This window comes from Microtus oregoni, unplaced genomic scaffold (assembly GCF_018167655.1).
Source record: "Microtus oregoni isolate MIOR12 unplaced genomic scaffold, Mior012 000037F_ref0000500, whole genome shotgun sequence".
NCBI lineage: Eukaryota > Metazoa > Chordata > Mammalia > Rodentia > Cricetidae > Microtus > Microtus oregoni.
Genome location: NW_024543096.1, coordinates 9,641,650 through 9,669,023, shown reverse-complemented (window position 1 = coordinate 9,669,023; position 27,374 = coordinate 9,641,650). Strand labels below are relative to the sequence as shown.

The window sequence follows — 27,374 nt, the reverse complement described above, 5'->3', positions numbered from 1 at the left end:
ATTTTCTCTTTAGTGATCATTGGGGGACGGCCCAGCCCTTGGTGGGTGATGCCTTCCCTGAGCTGCTGGTCCTGGGTTCTATAAGAAAACAAGCTAAATAAGCCATGGGAAGTGAACAGCTACCTTCCATGGCCTCTGCATCAGCTCCTGCCTCTAAGGATCCTGCCCTGCTTTAAATTTCTGTTCTGACTTCTTTCAGTGATGAATAGCAATGCTGAAGTGTAAACCAAATAAACCCTTTCCTCCCCAAATAAACTTTTAGTCACAGTGTTTTGTCACAGCAATAGAAACCTAGCCAAGATACTTACAGAAGATGTTTTTTTTCTAACTTTACTTCTTCCTTCCTTTTAAGCAAACACCTAAACCTAAAGCACCACAGCCTAGATATCATATAAATAAGCCCAGGAGGTAGACTAGAGTACACTGGAGTCATTAGCCTATAAACATATATGTGATTTTGCTTAGCATTCTGGTCCTGCTTGTTCAAAATTACTTTTTTTCATTAAAATATACTACAGAGCTAGTGGCATGGACTGCCACCAAGCCTGACAACTCAAATTCAAATCAGTCCTACATGAAGCAGGGAGAGAACAGGTTTCTCCAAGTTGTCTGTGGACCTACAATTACATACACATAATGCAGGCATACACACAAATGAAATATAATAAAATTTACTAGTGAGCATATATTTCCACTGAAATTTTATACTGAAAGTAATTTCTAGTAAAACATTTCTATTAATGTTTAATAATAATGTGTAAAGTAAATATAGAATTATCTTTGTTATTTTCCACAAATGGAAAACATTTAAAATTCAGTAACTGGCAATTTAAGGGACTGTATTCTTACTTCTGAACCAGAAATCAGGGCACTGAATATTTATGCTATTTGAGCTTTGGCTGGAGTAACTACAGGAAGTACAAATTCCTACTTCAAAGACTTAAAATTTAAAAGAAAACACTGAATAACATTTCAATTATAATAGGTCTTTTATATCCCCACACCATCCTTTTATGTTATTGATCTTCAGATCAAAATATCTGGTGGGAGGGAAATGTCTCTATTTGACAAATAGACATTTTTCTCTTATCATCGTTCCTTAAACAATATAGCATTTAAATTTCAACATGCATTCTATGTGACCTAAAGTTGATTTAAACTATGAAGGAGAACATGCTTTGTGCAGCACCTAGAATTAGCAGACTCAAGAAGAAAGTAAAAGTATCAACCATTATCGCTGGTAATTTGATTGACAGGAATTGCTGATAAACAGTACTTTAAGGGAAAATGCCATTTCTCTCACTTGAGTTATTAGCCAAATAAACTATCCTTTACTAATAGGGAGTCACATTATTGGAGGTGCAGCCTTGGAGGAAGTGTGACTTTGTTGGAGGAAGTCTGTCACTGGTGGTGGGCTTTGAGGCTTCAGAAGCTCAAGCCAGGCCCAGTGTCACTGTCTTCCTGCTACCTGCTATCCAGATGCAGAACTCTCAGTTACTTTTCCAGTACCATATCTGTGTGCCACATTGCTTCCCACCATGTTAACTGATCAAACCTCTGATCTGAAAGCCAGCCCAAATTAAATGCTTTCCTTTATAAATTAGAGTGGTCATGGTGTCTCTTCACAACATAGAAACCTGACTAAGACAACTGCTGAACATACAAAAGGGGGTTCGAATGGTGTCTCTCAGTATTCTTGGTGCTGTCTGCACTATTTTAAACAACTCACAAATAACACAATAGCAGCACGAAAGTATAACAGCAAACAAGTGCAAAGCAAGCAATCAGCTATGAAACCATGTCATGAAAACAAGAAAACCAAGAATGAATGCTGACATCATTTCTTACAGGATTTTGTTTCATCTATACATATCTTTCACTCAGGAGTAATGGAATATATTTTATAAGGCACACGTGTATTTTAGCCTTAGTCTTCTAGAAGCCACATCTGCTACCACCAATATAGTTGTTAATATATTCATTGCAAGTCCCTAGTTAATGAATCTTCATGACACCAGATATCAAAGCCAAGCCCAAGATCTATTTCTTTTGTCAGTAGCTTTTCTCTACTACTGCAATTAGCCATCTGACATCTGTTTCATTAGTTCATGATAATAATGAATCTGATTCAACAAGAGGAAGCTTTCCAAAATCTGTATGAAAGATAAGAGTTAATTCATTGTAATCAATGTTACAGCTAGTGTACTTGGAAAAGAAACTTCTAATTTAAATATTACATCAACTTTTCTTGATCTACAAGGTTTATATTAATGCCCAAGATAATCCATAGCATGTTCCTACAATGCTGTACTACTCTACTCAACCTGTACTTTCTTAACTACAGTGTAAAGAGCAATGAGAAGCTGCAGAATAATGCTAGTAACACATTTAAAACAAACAAGGTTTCAAGGCAATATAAAAAGTACCATAACAAAGTAATGCCAACCCTAAAATCCAAAATTCTCCAGTAAATTTATTTTCAGTATTTTATTTTTTTCTACTGCATCCTATAACAAAAAGTAAAATAACACTGATCCACAAATTCCATGAAAATTCAACTGTCTCAGCATCTACTTACATACAGAATGTTTTCTCAAAGTAAAACATGTAAAAACATCACATGATTACAAAAATTATCAAAATAGTAAGTAGTTAAAAAAACAAACACAACCTTATAAAAACCTATTCTTTTCAAACTCCCAATTGTGTAGATTATAAGTAACATCTAGGGCGTATTTTAAAATACGAGGCATGTACGCTAAATTTAATAAAATTGAAAATGTACTTTCTGAAATTAAATCCTCACCAACTCAACATCTGATAGAGGACTGATTTGCAAAATAAAGAACTCAAGAAGCTAAACATCACAATACCAAATAATCCAATTTAAAAATGGGGGGGGGGAGGGTACAGAATTTCATCCAATTCTCAATACTTAACCATTTAGTTATGTATGTGAACTCTCCTTTCTTAATTCGGGAATGTAGCATTATATAGAATATTGTTCAATTTAATTTTAGGCCTTTTTAACATTACCTTTTTTTTTTTTCTTTTTTTTTTTTTTTTTTTGGTAAGCCAAGTGATCTACCTTTCAGCAGTTGTCTGGTTTTGATTCTCGAAACTGTGATTTTTATTTTAATTTTTACCCAACTGTTGTTAAGTATTTTGTTTCCTGGAATTTTGTTTTGAAACAAAAGTAAAGGCTGTGTTAAATGATAAAGAAAAAATGGGGTACAGATTTAAACAGAGAATTCTCAACAGAAGAATTTCAAATGACCAAAGACACTTAAGGAATTGCTCAACATCTTTAGCTGCCAGGGAAACGCAAAACAAAACAACTCTGAGATATCGTCTTATACCTGTTAGAATGGCTAAGATCAAAAACACTGATGACAGCTTATGCTGGAGAGGATGTGGAGTAAGGGGAACACTCCTGCATTGCTGGTGGAAGTGCAAACTTGTACTCTGAAAATCAGTATGGCAGTTTTTCAGAATATTGTGAATCAATCTACCTCAAGACCCAGCAATAGCACTCTTGGGCATATACCCAAAGGATGCACACTCATACACAAGGACATTTGCTTAACTATGTGCACAGCATTATTTGGAACAACCAAAACCTGGAAACAACCTAGATGCCCCTCAATCAAAGAATGGTGGTACATTTACCCAATGGAGTATTACTCAGCAGTAAAAAAATGACACCCCAAAATTTGCAGGGAAATGGATGTAACTAGAAAAAAAAAACCATCCTGAGTGAGGTAAACCAGAACCAGAAAGACAAACATGGTATGTACTCACTCATCAGTGGATATTAGATGTAAAGCAAAGAATAACTAGCCAAGAAGTCCACAACCCCAGAGAAGCTAGGTAACAAGCAGGACCCAAGAGAGAAACACATGGATCCCCCTGGGAAGGTGAAATAGACATGCTCTCCTCTGTAAATTGGGAGGGGGGGGGGACAGGGGAGGGTGGCAAAGGAGGAAGAAGGGAAAAGGGAAAGGAAAAAACATGAGGGAATAGGTGGTTGAATTGGAGGAAGGAAAGAGGAGGAGAACAAGGAAAGAGATGTCTTGATAGAGGGAACCATTATGGGGTTAGTGAGAAACCTGGCACTAGGGAAATTCCCAGGATTCCACAAAGATGACCAGCTAAGACCCTAAGCAATAGTGGAGAAGGTGCCTGAACTGGCCTGCATTATTATGGGAAATAAATATATTCAAGATGCATCTGAGGCACAAATTTGAGTCAGGTTATAAGAAGGCAATATGTTTTCTTGGTTTAGATAACTCCAAATAGTTTCAAAATTTGAGGGATGGCATTAGCACAAACTTAAAAGCAATCTACGAACATTTAAAACAAGCCTTTCTTTTTCTAAAAAATCAAATTTATTTATTTATTTTATATCCCAGCCACAGTTTCCCTTCCCTCCTTTCCCCCCAGTCTCCCCAACCACCTACCTCTGTTCAAACTGCAGGAAGACTAAGCATCTCCCCATTTACTAAGGCTGGGCAACGCTACTCAGTATAAGGAGTAGAGTCACAAAAGCCAGTAAAAAGAGTTGAAGACAATCCCTGTTCCCACTGTAATTCTTTTTCTTTTTAACAAATGTACATATTGTAAACAAAGATATTCAAGGTTATTAAACAGCATAAGGAAGAGATAATTTTTAGCATCAGGATCTCTAGTTCCAGACTCCCCTAGAATTTACTATGTAACCCAGGTTAACTTTGAACTCTCATTGGCAGGCCTCCTGCCTTTGCCTTGCAAATAGGCAAATTGTTAGTTGTGAAACTCAAGTTGAGCTATTATTACAAAAGGTGACTAAAGATTTATTTCTAAGAGTTGAAGTAATCTCCACACCTGCAATGCTTTTGACTACAGCCTGTCATTTCTTCAGTGTTACTCAACAGAAGCAGAAATCTATTTAAAATCACTTTCTTAGTTAAGTTATTCAACAATCTAAGCTTTAGATTCAATTACGCAATACACCAGAAATCTTAAACTTTTTAAACTATATTTATTTGGCTGGGGAGAAGTATACCATGGAATAAAAGTGAAGACAGAGGACAACCTGTGAGAGCTGATTCTCTCCTTCTAGGGAGTCAAACTCGGGTCACCCAGTTTGGCAGCAAGCACATTTACATGCTGAGCCACCTTGCTAGCCAAAAATAAATAATCTTTGATCAGCTTAAGCTTGAAAATTAGAAATCTCTAGCAGCACTTGATTTCCACAGTAGAGCTCTCCTATTGTAATTCCCTCGGAAATAAATCTTGATGTATAATCATAGTATAAAATAATTCATCTTTCTGACATAAGATACTTCCTTATAGCTGGGAATAGAGCTCAATGGTAGAATGCTTGCTAAGCAAGTGAAAGCCCTAGACTCAATGCCCAGCACTGGATGAAGAATAAAAAAAAAAAGGATTTTTAGTACAACTCGTAACAATGTTTAGGGCTAATTAACTATGAACCACCAGACCTATGTTTAGGCTATACAAATTGGTTATTTTGGTTTTATAACCCTACAAAGGTTATAGAAATAAAAGCTGTTAAATTTGACTTCTTACCTAAACAATGGACATTTTTTTCAAGTTAGCAACAAGATTTTATTTTTAAATTTTCCACTAAATTTATTACTAGTCTACAAAGTAATGTTTGTATTAAAGGTGAGATTGCTGGTAATTAAGTGGTTTTATCTTTAGCACGTGAAACATCTGCAAACCTGTAAACAGACCATTTACAACTAGATGGTGCCTGTACAGAGCTAATATAAAATGTGTGCAGTTTAAATCAGAAAGTGTCACTGACTTAGAGAAAACACAGAGGATGAGGATAGATGTTAAAAAAAAAAAAGTTGTTACTCTACTTAGTAACACTGCAGAACAAAACTGCCATATTACAAAAGCTCAGAGTTCCTTGTCAACAAAGTGACAATTAGTAAAGCTTCTATTGGTTTATTTTATAATGCAGAAGTCAGGGAGTTTATAGGACAAACTGAAAGCAGTCATATGCACTATGTTACATGTAATGAGTTGGCAAGTTGCTTCAGTTCTTGGGACTCGGTTTCTTCAGGTTATAAAACGGAAGAACAACACTAATGCTAATACCTATGGGTGGCTTAGAAACTTGGCTTCTCTAAGATCTTTATTTGGAACTCCTAAGACATTTCTTGTACCAAGACACTGGTTTAAAAGTACTTTTTGGGAAAATTCAACTTCAAGCTAGCTATCCTACCTAACTCTTCTCTAGTCATAAAACTTTGAGCTGGAGATAGTGATGAAATGATGGAGGAAGGTCATTGGCTAATAAAGGAACTGCCCTGGCCCATTTTATTGGTTAGAAGATAGGTGGGAGGAGAAAACAGAATAGGACGCTGGGAGGAAGAGGAAGTGAGCTCAGAGACTCCACAGCTCTGCTCTCCGGAGCAGATGCCTGAGAGAGACGCCATGCCCCGCCATGCCCGCTCCGGGCATGAAGCTCCGACCCAGGATGGACTAGGCTAGAATCTTCCCGGTAAGACCGGTTCTCACAGATTATTAGAGATGGGTTGATCGGGATGTGAGAATTAGCCTGTAAGTGCTAGAGCTAAAGGGCCAAGCAGTGCTTAAAAGAATACAGTGTCTGTGTAATTATTTTGGGGCATAAGCTAGCTGAGCTGGCGGCTGGGGTGCTGGGGAAGCGGCCCCGCCGCCCTTATTACTACATATGGCGCCCAACGTGGGGCTAAATCCACTTAAAAAACCTGAGATGGCTTAAAAATAAGGGAGAGAGAGTTTAACACAGATTTTTGCTGTTTGTTGGTGGCGTGCTGTAGAGAGATTTCCTGATTCGGCAACAGTAGCAGAAAAAAATGCTGTGTCATTTTAAAGCGCGACTTCCTGGGGCTGTGCCACCATTGTGATCTCTGTCTGGCTCCTGCAGGAGACAGAGCTTTTGAATAGAGCATTTGGAGTAAAGTGCTACAATTTGTTTGATGGCAACTAGACTCGCTGTGTTCTCGGGTCTGCTCTGCTTGTTAGAGGCAAGCAAGCGCCTCATCTAAGAGAGGCTTCCTGACTCAGCTTTAGCTGCAAAGCCTGCAGCTCATTAAGAGGTCCTGCCATGAAACACTTAAATGGTGTTGACGAAAAGCTGAACGCATGCTTTTCGGTTTTCAGCCGTAGCAGGAAAAAAGCTGCGCCGTTTAAAAATGCCGGCTTTCTGGGCTGTCCTGCCAGGGCAAACTCTGACTCTTTTACGCAGGCGGTTTGTGCGGTTTGCTAGCACAGGCTGCTGAAGCTCGCTTGCTGGCTACAGCCAGTACCTCAGCCATGAGGCTGGAAAGCTAAGGAATGGACTGGATCTAGCTGGCAAAGCCACGCCTTTAATCCTACTGACATTGCTTGGTAAATTAAAGACTCGTGTGGTCAGAAAAAGAGAGATATACAGTAAAGAGAGATTCAAAGACAAACAAAATTTCTAAATGGTTTAAAGTGTGTTAAAAATATATGCAGACTAAAAGTTGAAGTTCTTAAAGTAAAAAACATAAAAAAAGGAAGAGAGTTGTTGTGTGTGGTAGCACACGCCTTTAATCCCAGTGCCTAGAAGGCAGAGACAAACAGATCTCTGTGAGTTCAAGGTATAGTAGTATACACCTTTAATCCCGAATGCCTGGGAGGCAGAGACAGGCAGATCTCTGAGAGTTCAAAGACAGCCTGGTCTACAGAGTTACTTCAGGTCAAAGATACAGAGAACCTGCCTCAAAAAGCAAAGAGTTAAAAGTAAAAATAAACAAAATAGAGGTTAAAACACAGCTGCACAAAGATGGAAAATACACAGAGAATTTTGATACTGTATGCTATTATGCTCTCTTTGAATTGTTTGAATGCTGAGGAAGGACAAACAACTGCTAAAAGATATTTGTTTATAAATGCTGCTGAACTAATCCAACATAGATACTTTGAAAATGCCTTAAATTTGAAATTTGGATCTAAGGACATGATACTTTGGAAAGGAGTTTCTTATTTTGTTTTCACAGAGGATGAGACGCTGTTCATTTCTTCTACTCCGATTTGGTATGATGGACCACGCCCTCCTGAAGGGTTGGTGTGAACACCTTCAGAAAATTGCTTCGCTCAACTGCCAACTGAGATGAAACTAGCACACAGGTTATACCATGAAAGACCTAATTAACGACGCCCCCATTCAGCAGGAAGCAGTTTGGAGAGAAAAAACTGCGCCCATGTTCCCAAATATGGTTTATAAACGTTCTTTTACATTTAAAGGGGGATATGATATAGATATGAATAATTTGCATTAGTATAGATTTTGCTTTATTGATAGAGATTTAAGGTCAATTTTGTTATATGTATAAGTGTTTCTGATTTTGATTAAGGTATTGTGATTGTGTAGTTCATTTAAATATGTACTGTATAATTAAGAAATATAGGTTGTTAATGGATAATCATCGATAATAGTAAAGCTTGTAGTCATGTTAGTTAGATTTTCTAGATATATAGAGATATATTTTAGATAGACATTCTTCATGTCTTTCAAAGATTACAGAATAGAACATTTAATGTTTTAATAACTGAGGACTTTTCATGACAATGAGACACTCTGCTCCTGGCAGCACCAATGTACTTCAAGAGGAAGATGGGCATCGAAGAGGCTCGTTATGGAGTTTGATAGCCATTTGGGCAAGAAGCTGCTCTTGCCTAGACTATTGCATAAACTGGACACAGAGAACCCGCAGAGAGAGGACTACTGAACTTGCCTAAGGTGAGATGATCTTTCGGGGTTCCTGATTCATTTTGAAAGAGTCTGCAAGACATTCCGCAGGACACAACAGATAGTGACTGAACTGACTTTGAATTTTCCTGCTTTATGGAAAGTTCTGCTGGATACCATGGGCCTGAAGGCTGAAGTTGGATGCCCCAACGATACAGAGGAACTTTGGGTGACTGTCCAGGCAGCGAGATGTCTCTGTCATTTCTAGAGTTTTAAAAGTTGCTTTTTTCTTGTTTGCAGTAGTGTATCCTTCTGGAGTCTTTGATGGAGTTAAGAATAGTTAGTTATAGTTATAGTTTTCCTTAGTTATGATAAAGATTATTGTAACTTTTACTTGATAACTGTTTTGTTATATGTAATTTTGCTATGTTAAAGCCTTTTTTTTTTTGTTTAAACCGAAAAAGGGGAAATGATGGAGGAAGGTCATTGGCTAATAAAAGAACTGCCCTGGCCCATTTTATTGGTTAGAAGATAGGTGGGAGGAGAAAACAGAATAGGACGCTGGGAGGAAGAGGAAGTGAGCTCAGAGACTCCACAGCTCTGCTCTCCGGAGCAGATGCCTGAGAGAGACGCCATGCCCCGCCATGCCCGCTGCGGGCATGAAGCTCCGACCCAGGATGGACTAGGCTAGAATCTTCCCGGTAAGACCGGTTCTCACAGATTATTAGAGATGGGTTGATCGGGATGTGAGAATTAGCCTGTAAGTGCTAGAGCTAAAGGGCCAAGCAGTGCTTAAAAGAATACAGTGTCTGTGTAATTATTTTGGGGCATAAGCTAGCTGAGCTGGCGGCTGGGGTGCTGGGGAAGCGGCCCCGCCGCCCTTATTACTACAATGAAACACTGTGAGGGAAGAAGAGTGCGTTATACAAGATTGTTATATGAAACTGTAACCTGATGACAACTAAGGAATGCTGTTGATATTTTACAAAATCCAAACTTCTGCTTTGTTTTTAACAATGCAAATTCCAAGTAGCTAAGACATAGTTCTCCATGTAACTATTTTATAAGTTTATTAGAGCAAAATTTTCACTTTTACATAAGTACTGCTAGAAATAAAAGATAAAGGTACATCCCCCCCCCCCCTTGTTTGTTTGTTCGTGACAGGGTTTCTCTGTATAATAGTTCTGGCTGTCCTGGAATTCAATTTTTAGATCAGGCTGGCCTTGAACTCACTGATATCTGCCTGTCTCTGCTTCTCAAGTGCTGCTACTAAAGGCATGTGCCACCACCACAAGGCTTAAAGGTACATTTTCTTTTTTTTTTTTAATTTTTTAATTTATTTATTTATTAAAGATTTCTGTCTCTTCCCCGCCACCACCTCCCATTTCCCTCCCCCTCCCCCAACTAAGTCCCCCCCCCCCGCCCCTCAGCCCGAAAAGCAATCAGGATTCCCTGTCCTGTGGGAAGTCCAAGGAATCCCCACCTCCATCCAGGTCTAGTAAGTTGAGCATCCAAACTGCCTAGGCTCCCACAAAGCCAGTGCGTGCAGTAGGATCAGAAACCCATTGCCATTGTTCTTGAGTTCTCAGTAGTCCTCATTGTCTGCTATGTTCAGAGAGTCCGGTTTTATCCCAGGCTTTTCCAGACCCAGGCCAGCTGGTCTTGGTGAGTTCCCAGTAGATCATCCCCGTTGTCTCAGTGTGTGGGTGCACCCCTCGCGGTCCTGAGTTCCTTGCTCATGCTCTGTCTCCTTCTGCTCCTGATTTGGACCTTGAGATTTCAGTCCCGTGCTCCAATGTGGGTCTCTGTCTCTGTCTCCTTTCATCGCTTGCTGAAGGTTAATATTCAGGAGGATGCCTATATGTTTTTCTTTGGGTTCTCCTTATTTAGCTTCTCTAGGATCATTATAGGCTCAATGTCCTTGGTTTATGGCTAGAAACCAAATATGAGTGAGTACATCCCATGTTCCTCTTTTTGGGTCTGGCTTACCTCACTCAGGATAGTGTTTTCTATTTCTATCCATTTGTATGCAAAATTCAAGAAGTCCTTGTTTTTTACTGATGAGTAATACTCTAATATGTATATATTCCATACTTTCTTCATCTATTCTTCCGTTGAAGGGCATCTAGGTTGTTTCCAGGTTCTGGCTATTACAAACAATGCTGCTATGAACATAGTTGAGCATATACTTTTGTTGTATGATAGGGCCTCTCTTGGGTATATTCCCAAGAGTGGTATTGCTGGATCCAGGGGTAGGTTGATCCTGAATTTCCTGAGAAACCGCCACACTGCTTTCCAGAGTGGTTGCACAAGTTTGCATTCCCACCAGCAATGGATGAGTGTGTACCCCTTTCTCCACAACCTCTCCAGCAAAGGCTATCATTGGTGTTTTTGATTTTAGCCATTCTGACAGGTGTAAGATGGTATCTTAAAGTTGTCTTGATTTGCATTTCCCTGATCGCTAAGGAAGTTGAGCATGACCTTAAGTGTCTTTTGGCCATTTGAAGTTCTTCTGTTGAGAATTCTCTGTTCAGCTCAATGCCCCATTTTATAATTGGGTTGGTAAGCCTTTTACGGTCTAGTTTCTTGAGATCTTTATATATTTTGGAGATCAGACCTTTGTCAGTTGCGGGGTTGGTGAAGATCTTCTCCCAGTTAGTGGGTTGCCTTTGTGTCTTAGCAACAGTGTCTTAAAGGTACATTTTCAAAAAGATACTTAATGGACTTTGACAGGAAGACGGCTCCGTGTATTTGTATACTTAGCTAAATTAAAAGATATGTTGGTAGAGGGCAAGCTAGTTCAGCAGGTAAACATACTTTTGGTCAAGCTTGGAAGTCCTGAATTCAATCCTAGAACCCACATGGTGGAAGGCCAGAACTGACTCCTCTAAGTGGTCCTCCGACCTTCACATATGTGCTATGACATATGTGCATGCAGGAGCAGCATTTAATACAATTAAATAAAATGTAATAAAAATTTTGTTAAATAAAAATAAGTGACAAGAAAATTATTTCTTTTTTAGTATCAATCTAAACCAGTTAGTCAGATTGCTAATTTCATTAAATGTTTCACCTCATATTTACTGAATAGCAATAAACGTTACTTCATTTCATTGAGAAATTTGTTTCAGTAAAATGCAAGTTATAAAATAGTCTTGATTTTTTTCCCTTGAAATTATTTATTCTATCTTGTGACAAGGTCTCATGTATCCCAGGCTGGCTTCAAACTTGAATGGCCTTGAACTAGCTGGGATTACACACATGCACCACTATGTACTGTCCAGTGCCAGGCATGAAACCCAGGGCCACATGCACACTAAGTAAGCATGCTAGCAACTGAGGTACATTTATAAGGCCATTTTAGAATCTTTCAACAAAGAATCAGAATTAAGCAAGCAAGAAAAATGCTTATATTAACTTATTTTAGCAATGTAACATATAACATTATTATAAAATTATTTTTATTAAATCATTATATTATCCATTAAGGAAATATATCTGATTTCTAAGAAAACAGTCTGAAGAGTTCAACATTTTCATAAAGAGTCTATTTTCCTGTGCAAGGACTCACTCTACTGGTTACACAGAGAATATATTCTTAGACAATGTGAAGTAATTATTTTAATGAACACTAGAGGGCAATATTTTCATTTCTAAACTAAATATCACTTTGTGTGTTTATGTGTATACTTGAATGTATTCTTAGGTTTCACTTGAATAAACATACAATTTTGTATTTTAAATTTTGTATGAATACAGCATATTAAAATATATTTTATAAGTACTTTAAAACTTAAGATTAGACCACCAAGTATACAAAGTATGTGATTGAAAACTATTATTTTAATGACAAACATTCAACAATAAGGGTTCCTTATTTCTACTTACAATTTAATAAAAAGATTACTATATTAAAGCAATACAATATATTTAATTAAGAGATCTTTAAGAGAACACTAAAACTCTTTAATCCTCAAAACTCTTAGTTGCCAAAATAGCTGGAAATTCAAAATTAGCAATCAGGGAAGAAATCAAATATAAGTGAAAGAAAAATGAACACATTACACAAAATTTACAGTCTCTGTTTAAAGATACTGGTGTTAACAGGCAGCAAAATAATATAAATTTGAACTCTTTTTAATGTCTTAGCCAAATAAATTTTCTGACTAAATACTACCAAGTAATCTATAGTATGGTATTTAACTCTTAGATATAACTCTTAGAATATTTAATTATGAATTAAATTAAATATAACTATGCTGTGGGACAATGGTCTTGTATTGGTTTAATAAAATGCTGATTGGCCCGTAGTCAGGCAGGAAGCATAGGCAGTGCAATGAGAACAGAATTCTGGGAAGAGGAATGACTCAATTTGCAGTCCAGACACAGAGGAAGCAAGATGAGAATGTCTCACTGATAAAAGCTGCCAAGCCACGTGCCTAACAGACAAGAATTATAAGCTAATTTAAAGTATAAGAATTAGTTAGTAAGAAGCCTGAGCTGATAGGCCAACCAGTTTATAATTACTGTAGACCTCTGTGTATTTCTTTGGAACTGAATGGCTGTGGGACCAGGTGAGACAGAAACCAATGTCAACAAATGGCACCAACGTGGATAACTGCATCCACCATAAAACCTGAGTGAGCTTGAGAACTAATTCTAGACACAAAAGAACAGAGTTAAGCATGGCTTATTGATAGCAGCACTTTCTCAGGTGGGTTCTGTTTGCTAGAGGCAAGTACTACTCTCTTTTAAGAGAGGCTTCCTGACTCAGCTTTAGCTCAAAACCTTGCAGCTCTTTTAAGGTGTTTTTGAAATGCTGACAGCATGTTTCTTGGTGGTGCCAGGGACTTTGAAACTCCATAGAGTTGTGGCAATAAACACAGCTCCCACCAGTAACTCTGCCATAACACTAGACTCTCAGAAAGCAAAGGAATGGGGTGGATCCAGCTGTTAAAGCCTTGGCTTTAATCCTAGCCATATCGCTTACCAAACTGAAAATTCATGTGGCCAGAAAAACAGAGCTATACAGTAAAGATAGATTCAGATGAAGAAAACCTCTAATGGTTGACGATGTATTTAAAAATGTATGTAGACTTGGGAGAGAAAAGAAAAAGGATAAAGTCCTTAAAATGAAAGAGTAGCTGGAGGTGGTGGCACATACCTTTAATTTCAACACTTGGGAGGCAGAAGCAGGTGGCTGTCTGTGAGTTCAAGGACAACCTGGCCTATAGCATGAGAGCTAGGACAGCCAAAGATACACAGAGAAACCTAGTCTCAAAAAACCAAATATTAAAAATAAAAAAAAACAGAGTTTAATACAAAGCCACATAAAGATGGAAAATACATAGAGAATCTGGGTACTTATGTTGTTCTGTTGTCTTTGAATGGTTTGATGGCTGAGGAAGGAACAACAGCTGCCAAAAGACATCTGGTTATAAATGCTGCAGGATTAATACAACATATATATTTTGAAAATGCCTTGACTTCATAAATTTAAGTCAAAAGATATGTTACTTCAGAAAAAAGGTTTTGCTTTTTTTCCACAGGAAATGAGAGGCTGTGGATTAATTCTGGGTTAAGAAAAATCAGGTTTGATCAAAGACCCCCTGAGAAATTTCTGATAGAAGTGGATGGTCCAGATGTCTAAGTTCTACATCCAGAATAGTTTCAAGACACGGCTGAGATGATCAAGCCTCAGAGAAAACTCTAGTCAGGACTTGATCATAATTCTCATTTTTCTCTAGGTCCCCATAAGATTATCAGTACCCCTTATCAGCAGGAAGTAGTCTAGAAAACTACATCCACATTCCCAAAAAATGGATTATAGATGTTTGTCTTTGTTTAGAGTGTTAGTTACAAATTGTTATGAACAATGGTCAGGGATAAAGCTAAACAAAGGAAATTGGATTCAGAGTTCTTGTTTTGAAAAAAAGGGGGGGAGGGATTGCTATAGGACAACGGTCTTGTATTGGTTTAATAAAATGCTGATTGGCCAGTAGCCAGGCAGGAATAGGCAGGAAGTATAGGTGGGGCAACGAGAACAGCAGAATTCTGGGAAGAGGAACGACTCAGTTTGCAGTCCAGACACAGAGGAAGCAAGACGAGAATGTCTCACTGATAAAAGCTACCAAGCCACGTGGCTAACAGACAAGAATTATGGGCTAATTTAAGATGTAAGAATTAGTAAGAAGCCTGAGCTAATAGGCCAACCAGTTTATAATTACTGTAGACCTCTGAGTATGTCTTTGGGACTGAATGGCTGCAGGACCAGATGGGACAGAAACCCATGTCAACATAACTAAATTAAATATCTATCCATATCAAATGTAAATCTGAAGGCATACAAATACCATTTTCAATATTTTTTAAAATTACATTATTTAGATATGGAATTTAAAGTATTATTCTCCAGTTACCTAAAGGTGAGACCCAGATGCTGAAAAATCTTGTCTTTTTTTTTTTTTTTTTTTGGTTTTTCGAGACAGGGTTTCTCTGTGGTTTTGGAGCCTGTCCTGGAACTAGCTCTTGTAGACCAGGCTGGTCTCGAACTCACAGAGATCCGCCTGCCTCTGCCTCCCGAGTGCTGGGATTAAAGGCGTGCGCCACCACTGCCCGGCTTCATTTTTGTTTTAATATAGAAATCTAGAGCTTCAAAATGTAACAGTTTATTGATCCTTACTTTTGTGTGTTTAACAGAACTCAGATTTACACACACACCCAACACCTCAAACAAAAAAAAACAAACAAACTCAGAAGTACTTACTTGAACCTAGCAGGTGAAAGAGGAGTAGGTGGAAACATTCCTGGTTCAAAAGAATCAAAGTAAGTCACTGTCCAAGAGAAGCTGCAGCAGGAGAATCCAGCAGTTAGAGATAGTGTCAGCAGAGACCAGAACCCTTAATGGGAAGAAAGGAAAAAAATTATTAAAATAATTTAAACTAGATTCTTCATGTCCAGATGCTGATATAAATTTTATTGTGTTTAGCACATGCTAACTCACATAAAGAAAAAAATGAGAATGCAGTTAGGTTATTTCATTAACTATTTTAATGAAATTATTACATGTACAAGCAAAGACAAATTCTACCTAAAATTAGAAAAAAAAATGATTTATGACATTCAACTACAGCAAAAATAGTCAAAGCAATTTACTCTTAGCATGTCTTTAACAGTTCTCATTTAAATTCATGAGCAGTAGCTGGCATTTGCTATTGTTTTGTACTAAGTGCCTTCTTTCATTCCAAGACAAGAACTTTTTACATCAATCAATTGTACAATACCTCTTTATAACCTTCCTATGAAAATGAAATACTGATTCTTCATCCTTATTCAGTATATAAACTAAAGATGACTCCCAACTTACCAAGGAGTTGGGAACTCAAATTGGTCAAGTGAGAACTTTTTTTCTCACAGGAATCAAATCAAAAGTGTGGTATTATAGTGAACCACAGTTGAGGGATAAGGGTTAGGAAGCACTAGAAAGACATAAAGAAAAGTGACAGAACAGAGGAATAAACTGATCTGAAGATTTTTGGATTCTATTCAACTCATTAAGGATATTAAAGGAATAATGAGCTGTCTTTAATCTCATTCTCTTTAGTAGTACAGTTACATTTCTTAAAATTTTTTTCATTTCATGCATATGAAGGTTTTACCTGCATATATTTATGCATATCATATGTGTGTCTGGTACCTGCAAAGGTCAGAAGAGGTGTCAGCTCCTCTGGAACTGGAGTGAGAAACAGTTGTAAACGGCCACATGGGTGTTGGGCAACAAACCTCACTCCTTTGCAAGAGCAGCACAGAAAGTGCTTCTAACTACTGGGCCATCTCTCCAGTTCTCAGTTTTGTTGTTTTTGGGTTTTTTTTTTTATTTAAGATTTCTGCCTCCTCCCCTCCACTGCCTCCCATATCCCTCCCCCTCCCCCAATCAAGTCCCCCCCCCCCCATCAGCCCGCAGAGCAGTCAGTTTTATTTTAACTTCAAGGTTTTTTTTTTTTTTTCTTTTTGGTTTTTCAAGACAGAGTATCTCTGTGGCTTTGGTGCCTGTACTGAAACTACTAGCTCTGCAGACCAGGTTGGCCTCAAACTAACAGCGATTTAACTGTCTCTGACTTCCGAGTGCTGGGATTAAAGGTGCATACGACCACCGTGTGGCTTAAGTTCAAGTTTTGAATAAGTCTTTCATAAATTTAATTCATTACATCTACTCAGCAAAATACCTGTATTTGGTACAGTGCTAAGCAATGGGAACAAAACAGAAAATACATTGTCTTCACTGAGTAATTCTGGTGAGAAGAAAATAAGAGTATAAATAAATTAGTAGCTATAGATTGAGAAACATGTTTTTGAATAAATTTTACATAACCTAAGATCTCTGGGGAGATAACATCAGAATCTGATTGAGGCTGTGATTCTTGAAAGATGTTAATTCTAAGATTTATATATTAGACAATAATGTTCAACAGCAGACAACTACCAAATACTGAGTGCTACAGGACCTTGTATTTAAGAATTAATATGAACATATGGACCCAGAGGAATGAAATACAACATTTAGAAGAAAAGCCAAGTAAGTTAGCTTGCAACAGAGCAAGATCTCATAGTAAAAATCAAATAAATAAAAATGTTAATACAGGCTAGGAATGTAGTCCATTGGTAAAATCGTTGCATAGCAGATAGAGGACCCTAACTTTAGTTACTAGCAATTCCCCTAGCTAAAAAATATTTCAACACTATCTAGAATATGGAAAACTGGTTGAATCATATTCCACACTATATACAATAAATTCTAAAATGTATCAATAAACAAGGCATAAAAGGGTATGGTGATATAGACCTGTGATTTCGGGTTTTCAGAGACTAAGTCAGCAGGATCATGAGCCTGAAGCAGTCTTCACCTCAGCTACACAGGATAACCCGCTTACAAATTAAATCGAATATGGAGATGCATGTACTATATAAGGGCATATCCAAATAGAGTAAATCTATGTCCACTGTATATGGACTATATAAGAATGAATATATATTTAGATATTGATAAATAAAAAATCCCAGAGAAGATTGAGAATTTATCACTGGCTGTCCATAGGGAGAAAAAATGTTGAAGGAGAAGACTATTATGGGTATACTTCATAACTATTTTAAATTTTGATTCATGTGATTTGGGGGAGTGGTGAGACAGCGTCTTATCATTATAGTTCTCACTGTCCTGAAACTCACTACAAAGACCAGGCTGCTTTAGAACTCAGACATCCATGTGCCTCTGTATCTCTACTACTAGGATTAAAGGCATATGCCACCATGCCTGGACTCATGTGATTCTTTTAATCTATTAAAAAAATTTTGAGAAGAAATACAGCTGGGAATATAGTTTAGTTAGCACACTGCCTGTGTATCATACATGGGTCCATCCACAGTGATGGGGGCGCCTGTAATCCTAGCATTGGGGAGGCAAAAACAGAAGAATTTGAAGTTCAAGGTCATTCTTCCACATAGGGGAGTTCAGGGTCAGCCTGGGCTATACGAAACCCTATCTCAAAAATTTAAAAATTAAACCCAGGTTCCAAAATTATTTCTCTAGTAAGACAGTCTTTTCTAAACAGAAGGACAGAGAAATTATGCAATAATGCATGTTTCAACCTATTCTGACTGCTTTTTTGTTTGTTTTTTGAGACAGGGTTTTTCCCTGCAGCCCTGGCTGTCCTAGAACTCTCTAGACCAGGCTGGCCTCAAACTCAGAGATCAGCGCCTCCTGAGTGCTGCGATTCATGTGCTACCACACCAAGCTATTTATTTATTTGTTTGTTTTCGAGACAGGGTTCTCTGTGTAGCTTTGGCTGTGCTGAAACTCTCTCTAAAGACCAGGATGATCTCCAACTCAGAGATTCACCCACATGCCCAGCTCTGACTGCTTCTTGATAAGAGAAGTTCACCAAGGTGTATTCTTACTAAAAGCTTACGAGATGCTTTCAGAGTCCCGGAAAGAAAGACAAAGATCATCAAAGGATAACAAGAATTAACAATTTCCTGGCTACCCAAAAACGACTTAGGGAATATTTTACCAAAAAGCAGGTAAGAAATATGTGCGCTGAGCTGTTTATATATCATATGAAATTAATAACACTGACAACAATGCTGACATGTAGAGAGTAAGAAATGAAACAGTAAGAAAGTGTAGAAGTGTTTTAAAAGACTGGCCTGGCAGTGGTGGGACACACCTTTAATTATAGCACTGAGGAGGCAGAGACAGGCAAATCTCTGTGAGTTCTGGTTTACAGAGTTAGTTCCAGGACAGCCAAGGCTACACAAAAAAACCCTGTCATAAAAAACACACACACAAAGAAAAAGATTAACCTAAATGCTGATGGTTCCTCTTTTCCTGCCCCACCCCACCCCCCTTTTTAAAGTTACCCCATAAGAAGTCTGTGGCAAGGCAGAAAGGAGAAATACCTTATCTCTGACTTTTATGTTATATATAAAATTACAAAGCTAGTATACAGATATAATCAGTGATGGAAGGGTAAACAAACTTCTAGAAGAGAAAAAAAATAATGAACGTTTTGGAATACAGATGACTTGTTTATGTGGCGCACACAGAAAGATGTTCTACTTGGAATAAATGTGCTTGTGTTCGCACCAAACCTGAGATATAAAGACAGAAGAGTGCTGCTGGGCTTCCTGGCACAGCCATCCAGAAAAGGCGATACACTAGAAAGGAAGGTGGTTTTGTACCTGTTGGCAAATGGCTCAAAGATCACTCTACAGATACCTCTAAGTGGGGCACAGAAATAGCAGTGGTCCTATGATTTAAGTGCTACATCTAAAAGGACATCCTAAACAGAATGCAAGATGTTTCAACAGTAACTCACTTCAGCAAATGCCGTCAGAATTCACCTCAATTTCAAAACTCTGGCACAGTAACCAGGCTCTAGGATCTTAGCCCAACCTGGGACCAAGAATCACAATAAAGGCTGAGATTCAACCTTCTTGTTACCTAGTGAGAACATGGCAAAAATCACAAAATTTGTGAACTTCAATTTTGCAATGTTTCTACTGGCAAGTAAGTGTCATTTGCTACTTAAATATCTCCAAAGAGAGGTAAACATAACAAGAAAGTTTACTCCAAGATTAGTATAATTTACATAGTCTCTAAAATAAATGTAAAGAAAATCAATTATTACAAACTGTTATAACATGATGAAACTTATACATATCTAAAAAGGGCAAGGAAGGAACTATCATTTAAAACTCAGTATCTTGCTACTTAAACCAACCAGGCTTTTCTATCTCAGAGCTTTCAGAGCAAACCTGTCAAATTGACTAAAACTATTCTTGTGAGTAGGCATATCATTTTTCTCTACCTATTATTTATAAGTGACTTTTTCATGAATAGAGCTGTTATTCACACATGCAAAAAATATTCGACATTGCCCATTCTGATTATTATTGTACAATGTCATCAACAGACATTTAAATTATTTTATATTCATTCTGAAATAATAAAAAGCTGCATGACGAGGAAGTCATGTCATAATAATAAGGCTAAGGCTGCACTGCTATTGTAGTCTGTCAGTGCCTATGGTTCTGAAAATTATAAAACTCATCTACAAATAAGTAGGGGAAAAAAGCCAGAAAAGTAAAGCTCCAAAATGAAAGCTCAGTTAACATCATTAGTATGCCATCCCTACAGCTAACAACTCGGAGCTTGCTGGGATCTCTGTGCAAGCAAACAGACACAGGAAACATAACACACAAAGTCCTCGGCTGAAGTTATTTTCTCAATATATTGCCCAGAAGTAAGATTCTCACTTTGCTTTTGCATGGAGCAGTCTTTGTTGAAGGCTCTTATCAGTACACACAGTTACAGTCTTATCACTATTTCAACAATGTTGCAAATGACATAGCACAATATATAGACATATGTTCAAGACTTTCAGTGTGAACTAAGTACACACACCTATCTTCTCTTAAGCTCAACTTTTTAGTTGATATAATGATGATGAAACTTCATCTTTTCCACCAACCGAAACTTGGTGGACTCAGTGTTTTCAACTAACGCAATGGCGGGGGAGAGTACACATTTCCTACTCAAATCTTTTTGTTAGTGCATTTTTCACATTAGTTTCAGGGTATGGTTACTTTTCAAATAAATATTAGCAACTGTCTGAATTTCTATAAACTTTTTGCATTAAAGTTAAGAGGAAAGTATGATGAACTCATATGTGTGTTATTACTCAGCTTCAAACAACTAATGGCCAACTCTGTTCACTCTATGTTCTTTGTACCTGCTTCTTCAATATACAAAAGCAAACAGTCTCATTCATTTTTGGGGAACTAACATTTTGATGGACATAAAGTGGTTTAAATAAATTAGTATTTTTGGGATATTCAAGGTATGAAGGTTAAAACTTAAGAATGTATACTGTAAAATATACAATTTTAAGTCAATTTGAATTTGTGCTTTTTTTGTCTTATAGCTACAGGTTTTATAGACCAGGTTGGCCTTGATACTACTATGTAGCTGATGATAACCTTGAACTTATGATTCTCCTGTCTGCCTCCCAGCATGCATTACCAGGCCTCGCTAAAGTTTTTCTTTTTAAAGTATTTTTCTGCTTGATACATTTGATACGAATATTATTAAAAATCAGAAAAACAATCCATAATCCAAAACCCAGATAAACTGTCATTTTTGCTCCATCCTTCCAGTCTGTTTACTTTTCTTTTCCCTAGTTATTCTTTAATGAGGTTATACAAGTTTTTAAAGAGGGTACTGTAACAGATATAACTTATTAGTGATATTTATGTGAGATAATTTGTATTACCCCATATAGGTACAAAAAAACTGTATTTTTCCATATAGTTTGTGGGTTTAATTAAAATACACTGGAAATATCAAATTCTGAGTTTAGGTAATTTTTCACTCTAAGGAAAAACTGAGCTTTTCCTAATATCTATTTTACTCCGTGTCAGCTTCAGAACTTTGGCTTTTCTTTAAAAATTTAACCATATTTCTAAAATTTTGTATCGTAAAGTCATGATGGAAGGAGCCTCATTTATTCCTCTGAAAAAGAAAGTTGAAATTTTCAGTGATTTCACTTAAGTCTGAACCCAGTATTTGTCAATTATTTCTTCCCTGAACATGGGCAAAGATGTGGAAATTTGTTATGTATACAAACTATACAAGTAACTCAAAAACAAGAATAACTTGTTACTGAAAAGTCAATCTGGTCTTGGCCACACAAGGAAATTAATGTTAAATACCAAATGTTAAGGAATGATGGGCATGCATACACCACATGCATACAGACACATAAAATCATGTTTAGAAGCTGTGTATGTGTGTATGCATGTATATATGTGTATGTATGGGTCAGTTGATTGGTTTTATTCTGTTCTAGGACTCTTCCTATGTTGCCCAGGCTGGCCTCGAGCTCCTGAACTCAAGCAAACCATCATCAGCCTAAGCAGCTGAAGTAGTTATAAGGAACACAACAGACCCAATCCAGAAGCTTCTTTAGTCACTAAAAGCTGTCCATCAAGTCTCACAATAAAATTTTTGTATAAGCTATGCCATGCATATAAAAATACTAGCCCTACATATTTTAGATGAAGTATTTTCTGCTAAAGGCAATTCCAAGTACTTCCTTAAGTATTTTTCCAAGTTTGTATAAACTGAAAGGTTTTCACGCTACATGCTGGGAAACATTAAAGACTGCTGGAAATACCACAATGTTAGAAACAAGACTAAGTTGTCAAATGTGAGAAAATGTGGAAAACTAACAAGCAAAATGATATAACAAAATTTATGTGTTTAGCACAATCAACCTGGCCCGAGAACAACCTTTAAAGAGGATTGAGTGGCATGCGTATTAAATAAGTAAGTTTATTAACCTCCCTGGAAAAGCAAGTTCAAAGGGATGATTTGCAGAATTATTAAAAGGAGAGCCCAACATCTATAAAGTCTGCAGTGTGATCAATACCATCCAATACCCTGCCTGATTATGTCTGTAATACAGTTGTGCTATATTAATGCTATGATGTTAGTCAATCAGATCAACTAACTCTCCCAAATGCTTGCCTCTGAATTTGAGGCCAGCCTAGTCTACAGAGATTTCTAGGACAGCCAGGGCTACACAAGGAAACTCTGTCTCAAAAACCAAACAAAACAAAAACTGTCCTAACAAACCTTTTCATTAAAAAACAAAAGAGGCATACAATCACAATAACAAAATACAAATCTGTATACAAGCTTCCCATGAAGAATTTTTTCAGAGAAAAAAAGATGACTAAATCAACTTCAGAAGTAAGATTTCCTAACAGGTATTAGGGCTTACACTGCTCATTAATCTGTTACAAGTTACCTTTCAGAACTTTTTTCAGATCTTCTTTACATTGTTGATTATTTGTCTGAATATACGTTATGCACCATGTGCATGCCTAGTGTCTTTAGGTCAGTAAGAAAGCAGTGGATGCTCTGGAACTGAGTTATGGATTGTTGTGAGCCACTATGTGGGTGCTAAGAACTGAATCTAGTTCCTCTGAAAGAGCAGCAAGTGCTCCTAACTACTGAGTCATTTCTCTAGACCACCCAGTGTATGAGTGTTCTGTTGCCATGTGTATATGTGTATCAGTTGTGTGCCTGAAGAAAACAGAGGTCAGGTTACATTCCTTGACACTAGAGTAATGGACGATTTTGAGTCACGATATGGGTGCTGGGAACAGAACTGGTGCCCTCTGTAAGAGTAGCAAGCGCTTTTTTAGCCCCTACTTTCAAGGTTTAATACATTTTTTAAAAAATGAGCTTAGAAAGAAAAGTGGGGGAGGGGGGCACATGACATGGTCCTTTGAGTATCTGCTAAAAAAAAAATCTTTGGATCCAACCTTAGGCTGAATCATAATCCAAAGGCACTAAGAAAAAAAATGTGTATCAGATTGTTTCTTTCTTTCTTTCTTTTTTTTTTTTTTTTTTTTTTTTTTGGTTTTTTGAGACAGGGTTTTTCTGTAGCTTTGAAGTCTGTCCTGGAACTCACAGAGATCCGCCTGCCTCTGCTTCCCACTGTGATTAAAGACATGTGCCACCGCCACCTGGCTGCCAGACTGCGTCTTAGCCATGTCAAAACAGAAATGCTACTAATGCTGCTACATTCTTACCATACTGAGCTTTATCCCAGCACTAGATTAGGATTCAAAAATATCTACGGTACTCAAAATTTTTAAGTCTATAGGAAGAGAACTCTTCTCATGGTAGAGTACTTACTGTGTTCAAATTACTTTTCTAGGAAAACAAAATAAATCAACCTACTATCAAACCATTGAGGCAGTTTTATGATAAACTTTACATGTGTCTCAGTGAAATATTAAGTAGCAGATCTAATAGCAATACTTACTTACACTAAAAGACTAGTAATAAGAATACCTATAAATAATGTGAAATGATTAAATTATTCTCACATGAATGGCGCCCAGACGTGTGGATAACTGAATCCACTGAAAGCCTGAGAAAGCTTGGGAAAGAGTAAAGCGTGTTTTCTTGGTAGCTGCAATTTCTCGGGTCTGCTCTGCTTGCTAGAGGCAAGCAAGCGCTCTCATCTAAGAGAGGCTTCCTAACTCAGCTTCAGCTGCAAAACCCTGCAGCTCTTAAGAGGTCCTGCCACGAAACACCTAAACGGTGTTGACGAAAAGCTGAACGCATGCTTTTCGGTTTTCAGCAATAGCAGGAAAAAAAGCTGCGCTGTTTAAAAATGCCAGCTTTCTGGGCTGTCCTGCCAGGGCAAACTCTGACTCTTTTACGCAGGCTGTTCGTGCGGTTTGCAAGCACAGGCTGCTGCAACTTACTCACTGGCAGGAACCTTGAAATGACATAGAGTTGTGGCAGTAAACATGGCTACAGCCAGTACCTCAGCCATGAGGCTGGAAAGCTAAGGAATGGACTGGATCTAGCTGGCAAAGCCACGGCTTTAGTCCTACTGAGATTGCTTGGTAAATTAAAGACTCATGTGGTTAGAAAAAGAGAGATATACAGTAAAGAGAGATTCAAAGACAAAGAAAATTTCTAAATGGTTTACAGTGTGTTAAAAATATATGCAAGCTAAAAGTTGAAGTTCTTAAAGTAAAAAAAAAAAGGAAGAGAGTTGTTGTGTGTGGTAGAACACACCTTTAATCCCAACACTTGGAAAGCAGAGGGAGATTGACCTCTGTGACTTCAAGGTGTGGTAGCACACACCTTTAATCCCAGTGCCTAAGAAGGCAGAGAAAAACAGATCTCTGTGAGTTCAAGGTGTAGTAGCATACGCCTTTAATCCCGAATGCCTGGGAGGCAGAGTCAGGCGGATCTCTGAGAGTTCAAGGACAGCCTGGTCCACAGAGTTATTCCAGGTCAAAGATATACAGAGAATATAAAATAGAAGTAAAAAGAAATGAAATAGAGATTAAAATAAAGCCGCACGATGATGGAAAATACACAGAGACTTTTGATACTGTATGCTATTATGCTCTCTTTGAATTGTTTGAATGCTGAGGAAAGAGCAAAAGCTACTAAAAGATACTTATTTATAAATGCTGCTGAACTAATCCAACATAGATATTTTGAAAATGCCTTGACTTTGAAATTTGATTCTAAGGACATGATGCTTTGGAAAGGAGTTTCTTATTTTGTTTTCACAGAGGATGAGACCCTGTTCATTTCTTCTATTCCGATATGGTATGATGGACCACGTCCTCTTGAAGGGTTGCTGTGAACATCTTCAGAAAATTGCTTCGCTCAACTGCCAACTGAGATGAAACTAGCACACAGGTTATACCATGAAAGACCTAATTAATGACGCCCCCATTCAGCAGGAAGCAGTTTGGAGAGAAAAAACTGCGCCCATGCTCCCAAATATGGTTTATAAACGTTCTTTTACATTTAAAGGGGGATATGATATAAGTATGAATAATTTGCATTAGTATAGATTTTGCTTTATTGATAGAGATTTAAGGTCAATTTTGTTATATGTATATGTGTTTCTGATCTTGATTAAGGTACTGTGATTGTGTAGTTCATTTAAAAATGTAATGTAATAGATAATCATAATAGTCAAGTTTGTAGTCATGTTAGTTAGATTTTCTAGATATAGAGATATATATTACAGCTTAGATGGGCATTCTTCATATCTTTCAAAGACTACGGAATATGCTATTAAATATTTTAATAACTTAGGACTTTTCATGACAATGAGACATGTCTGCTCCTGGCAGCACCAATCTACTTCAAGAAGAAGATGGGCATCGAAGAGGCACTTTATGGAGTTTGATAGCCATTTGGGCAAGAAACTGTTTTTGCCTGGACTATTGCATATACAGGACACAGAGAACCCACAGAGAGAGGACTACTGAACTTGCCTAAAGGTGAGATGATCTTTCGGGGTTCCTGATTCATGAAAGAGTCTGTGAGACATTCTGCCGAACACAAAAGATAGTGACTGAACTGACTTTGAAATGTCCTGCTTTATGGAAATGTCTCTGGATACAATGGGCCTGTAGGCCGAAGATGGATGCCCCAACGGTACAGAGGAACTTTGGGTGACTGTCCAGGCAGCGACATGTCTCTGTCATTTCTAGAGTTTTAAAAGTTGCCTTTTTCTTGTTTGCTTAGGTAATATTGTATCTTTCTGGAGTCTTTGATGGTGTTAAGAATACTTAGTTATAGTTATAGTTTTCCTTAATTATGATAAAGATTATTTTAATTTTTACTTGATAACTGTTTTGTTATATGTAATTTTGCTATGTTAAAGTTAAAGCCTTCCTTTCTTTTTGTTTAAACAGAAAAAGGGGAAGTGATGGAGGAAGGTCATTGGTTAAAAAAAATAAAGAAACTGCTTGGCTCTCATAGGTTAAAACATAGGTGGGTGGAGTAAACAGAACAGAATGCGGGGAGACAGAAGCTGAGTAAGGAGTCGCCATGATTCTCCCACTCCAGGCAGATGCAGGTTAAGATCATTCCTGGTAAGCCAGCTCGTGGGCTACAGCAGATTATTAGAAATGGGCTAGTCCAGGTGCGAGAGCTAGCCTAGAAGAGGCTAGATAGAAATGGGCCAAGCGGTGTTTAAAAGGATACAGTTTCCGTGTAATTATTTCGGGTAAAGCTAGCCGTGCAGGCGGCCGGGTGCCGGGGACGCAGCCCCGCCGCTTCTATTACTACACATGTGGATTAGGTGTGTCACTGGAGGTGGGTTTTGAGGTCTCACATGCTCAAGCCAAAAGCCAATTCCAGGGCCCCACTCTCTTCCTGCTGTCCGCTGATCTAGATGTAGAACTCTCAGCTACCTCTCCAGCACCAGGTCTGCAGCATGCTGCCATGTTTCCCACCATGATAATGAACTTAACCTCTGAACAGTAAGCCAGCACAAATTAAATGTTTTTCTGTATAGGGGTTGCCATGATACTGGTGCTTCTTCACAGCAATAGAAAATCTAAAACAGTACACAACATTTTTCTTTTAATCTAGTTGAAAATTTCAACAACTTTATTAAATATTTACCCTGCTTCTTCACGTCTTCATTTCAAACTTTTATATCAATTATAAAATGGTTAAGGATATAATTCCCTAGGTGCTTCCTTATGGTAAGATAATAAATCATTTTTTTCTTGGTATCTTAATTTATCACCAATTTGA

At 37.6% G+C, this 27,374-nt stretch overlaps 1 protein-coding gene across 1 annotated transcript in view; it reads right to left on the bottom strand.

The window, feature by feature from the left end:
- The window catches only part of Arl6ip6 (ADP ribosylation factor like GTPase 6 interacting protein 6), a 45,083-nt gene that overhangs the window by 13,786 nt on the left and 3,923 nt on the right, over nucleotides 1-27,374 (bottom strand). Inside the window, exon 3 of the mRNA XM_041631553.1 lies at nucleotides 15,480-15,612. Within this exon, the coding sequence (XP_041487487.1) occupies nucleotides 15,480-15,612 (133 nt within the window). The remainder of the gene's footprint in view (nucleotides 1-15,479; nucleotides 15,613-27,374) is intronic.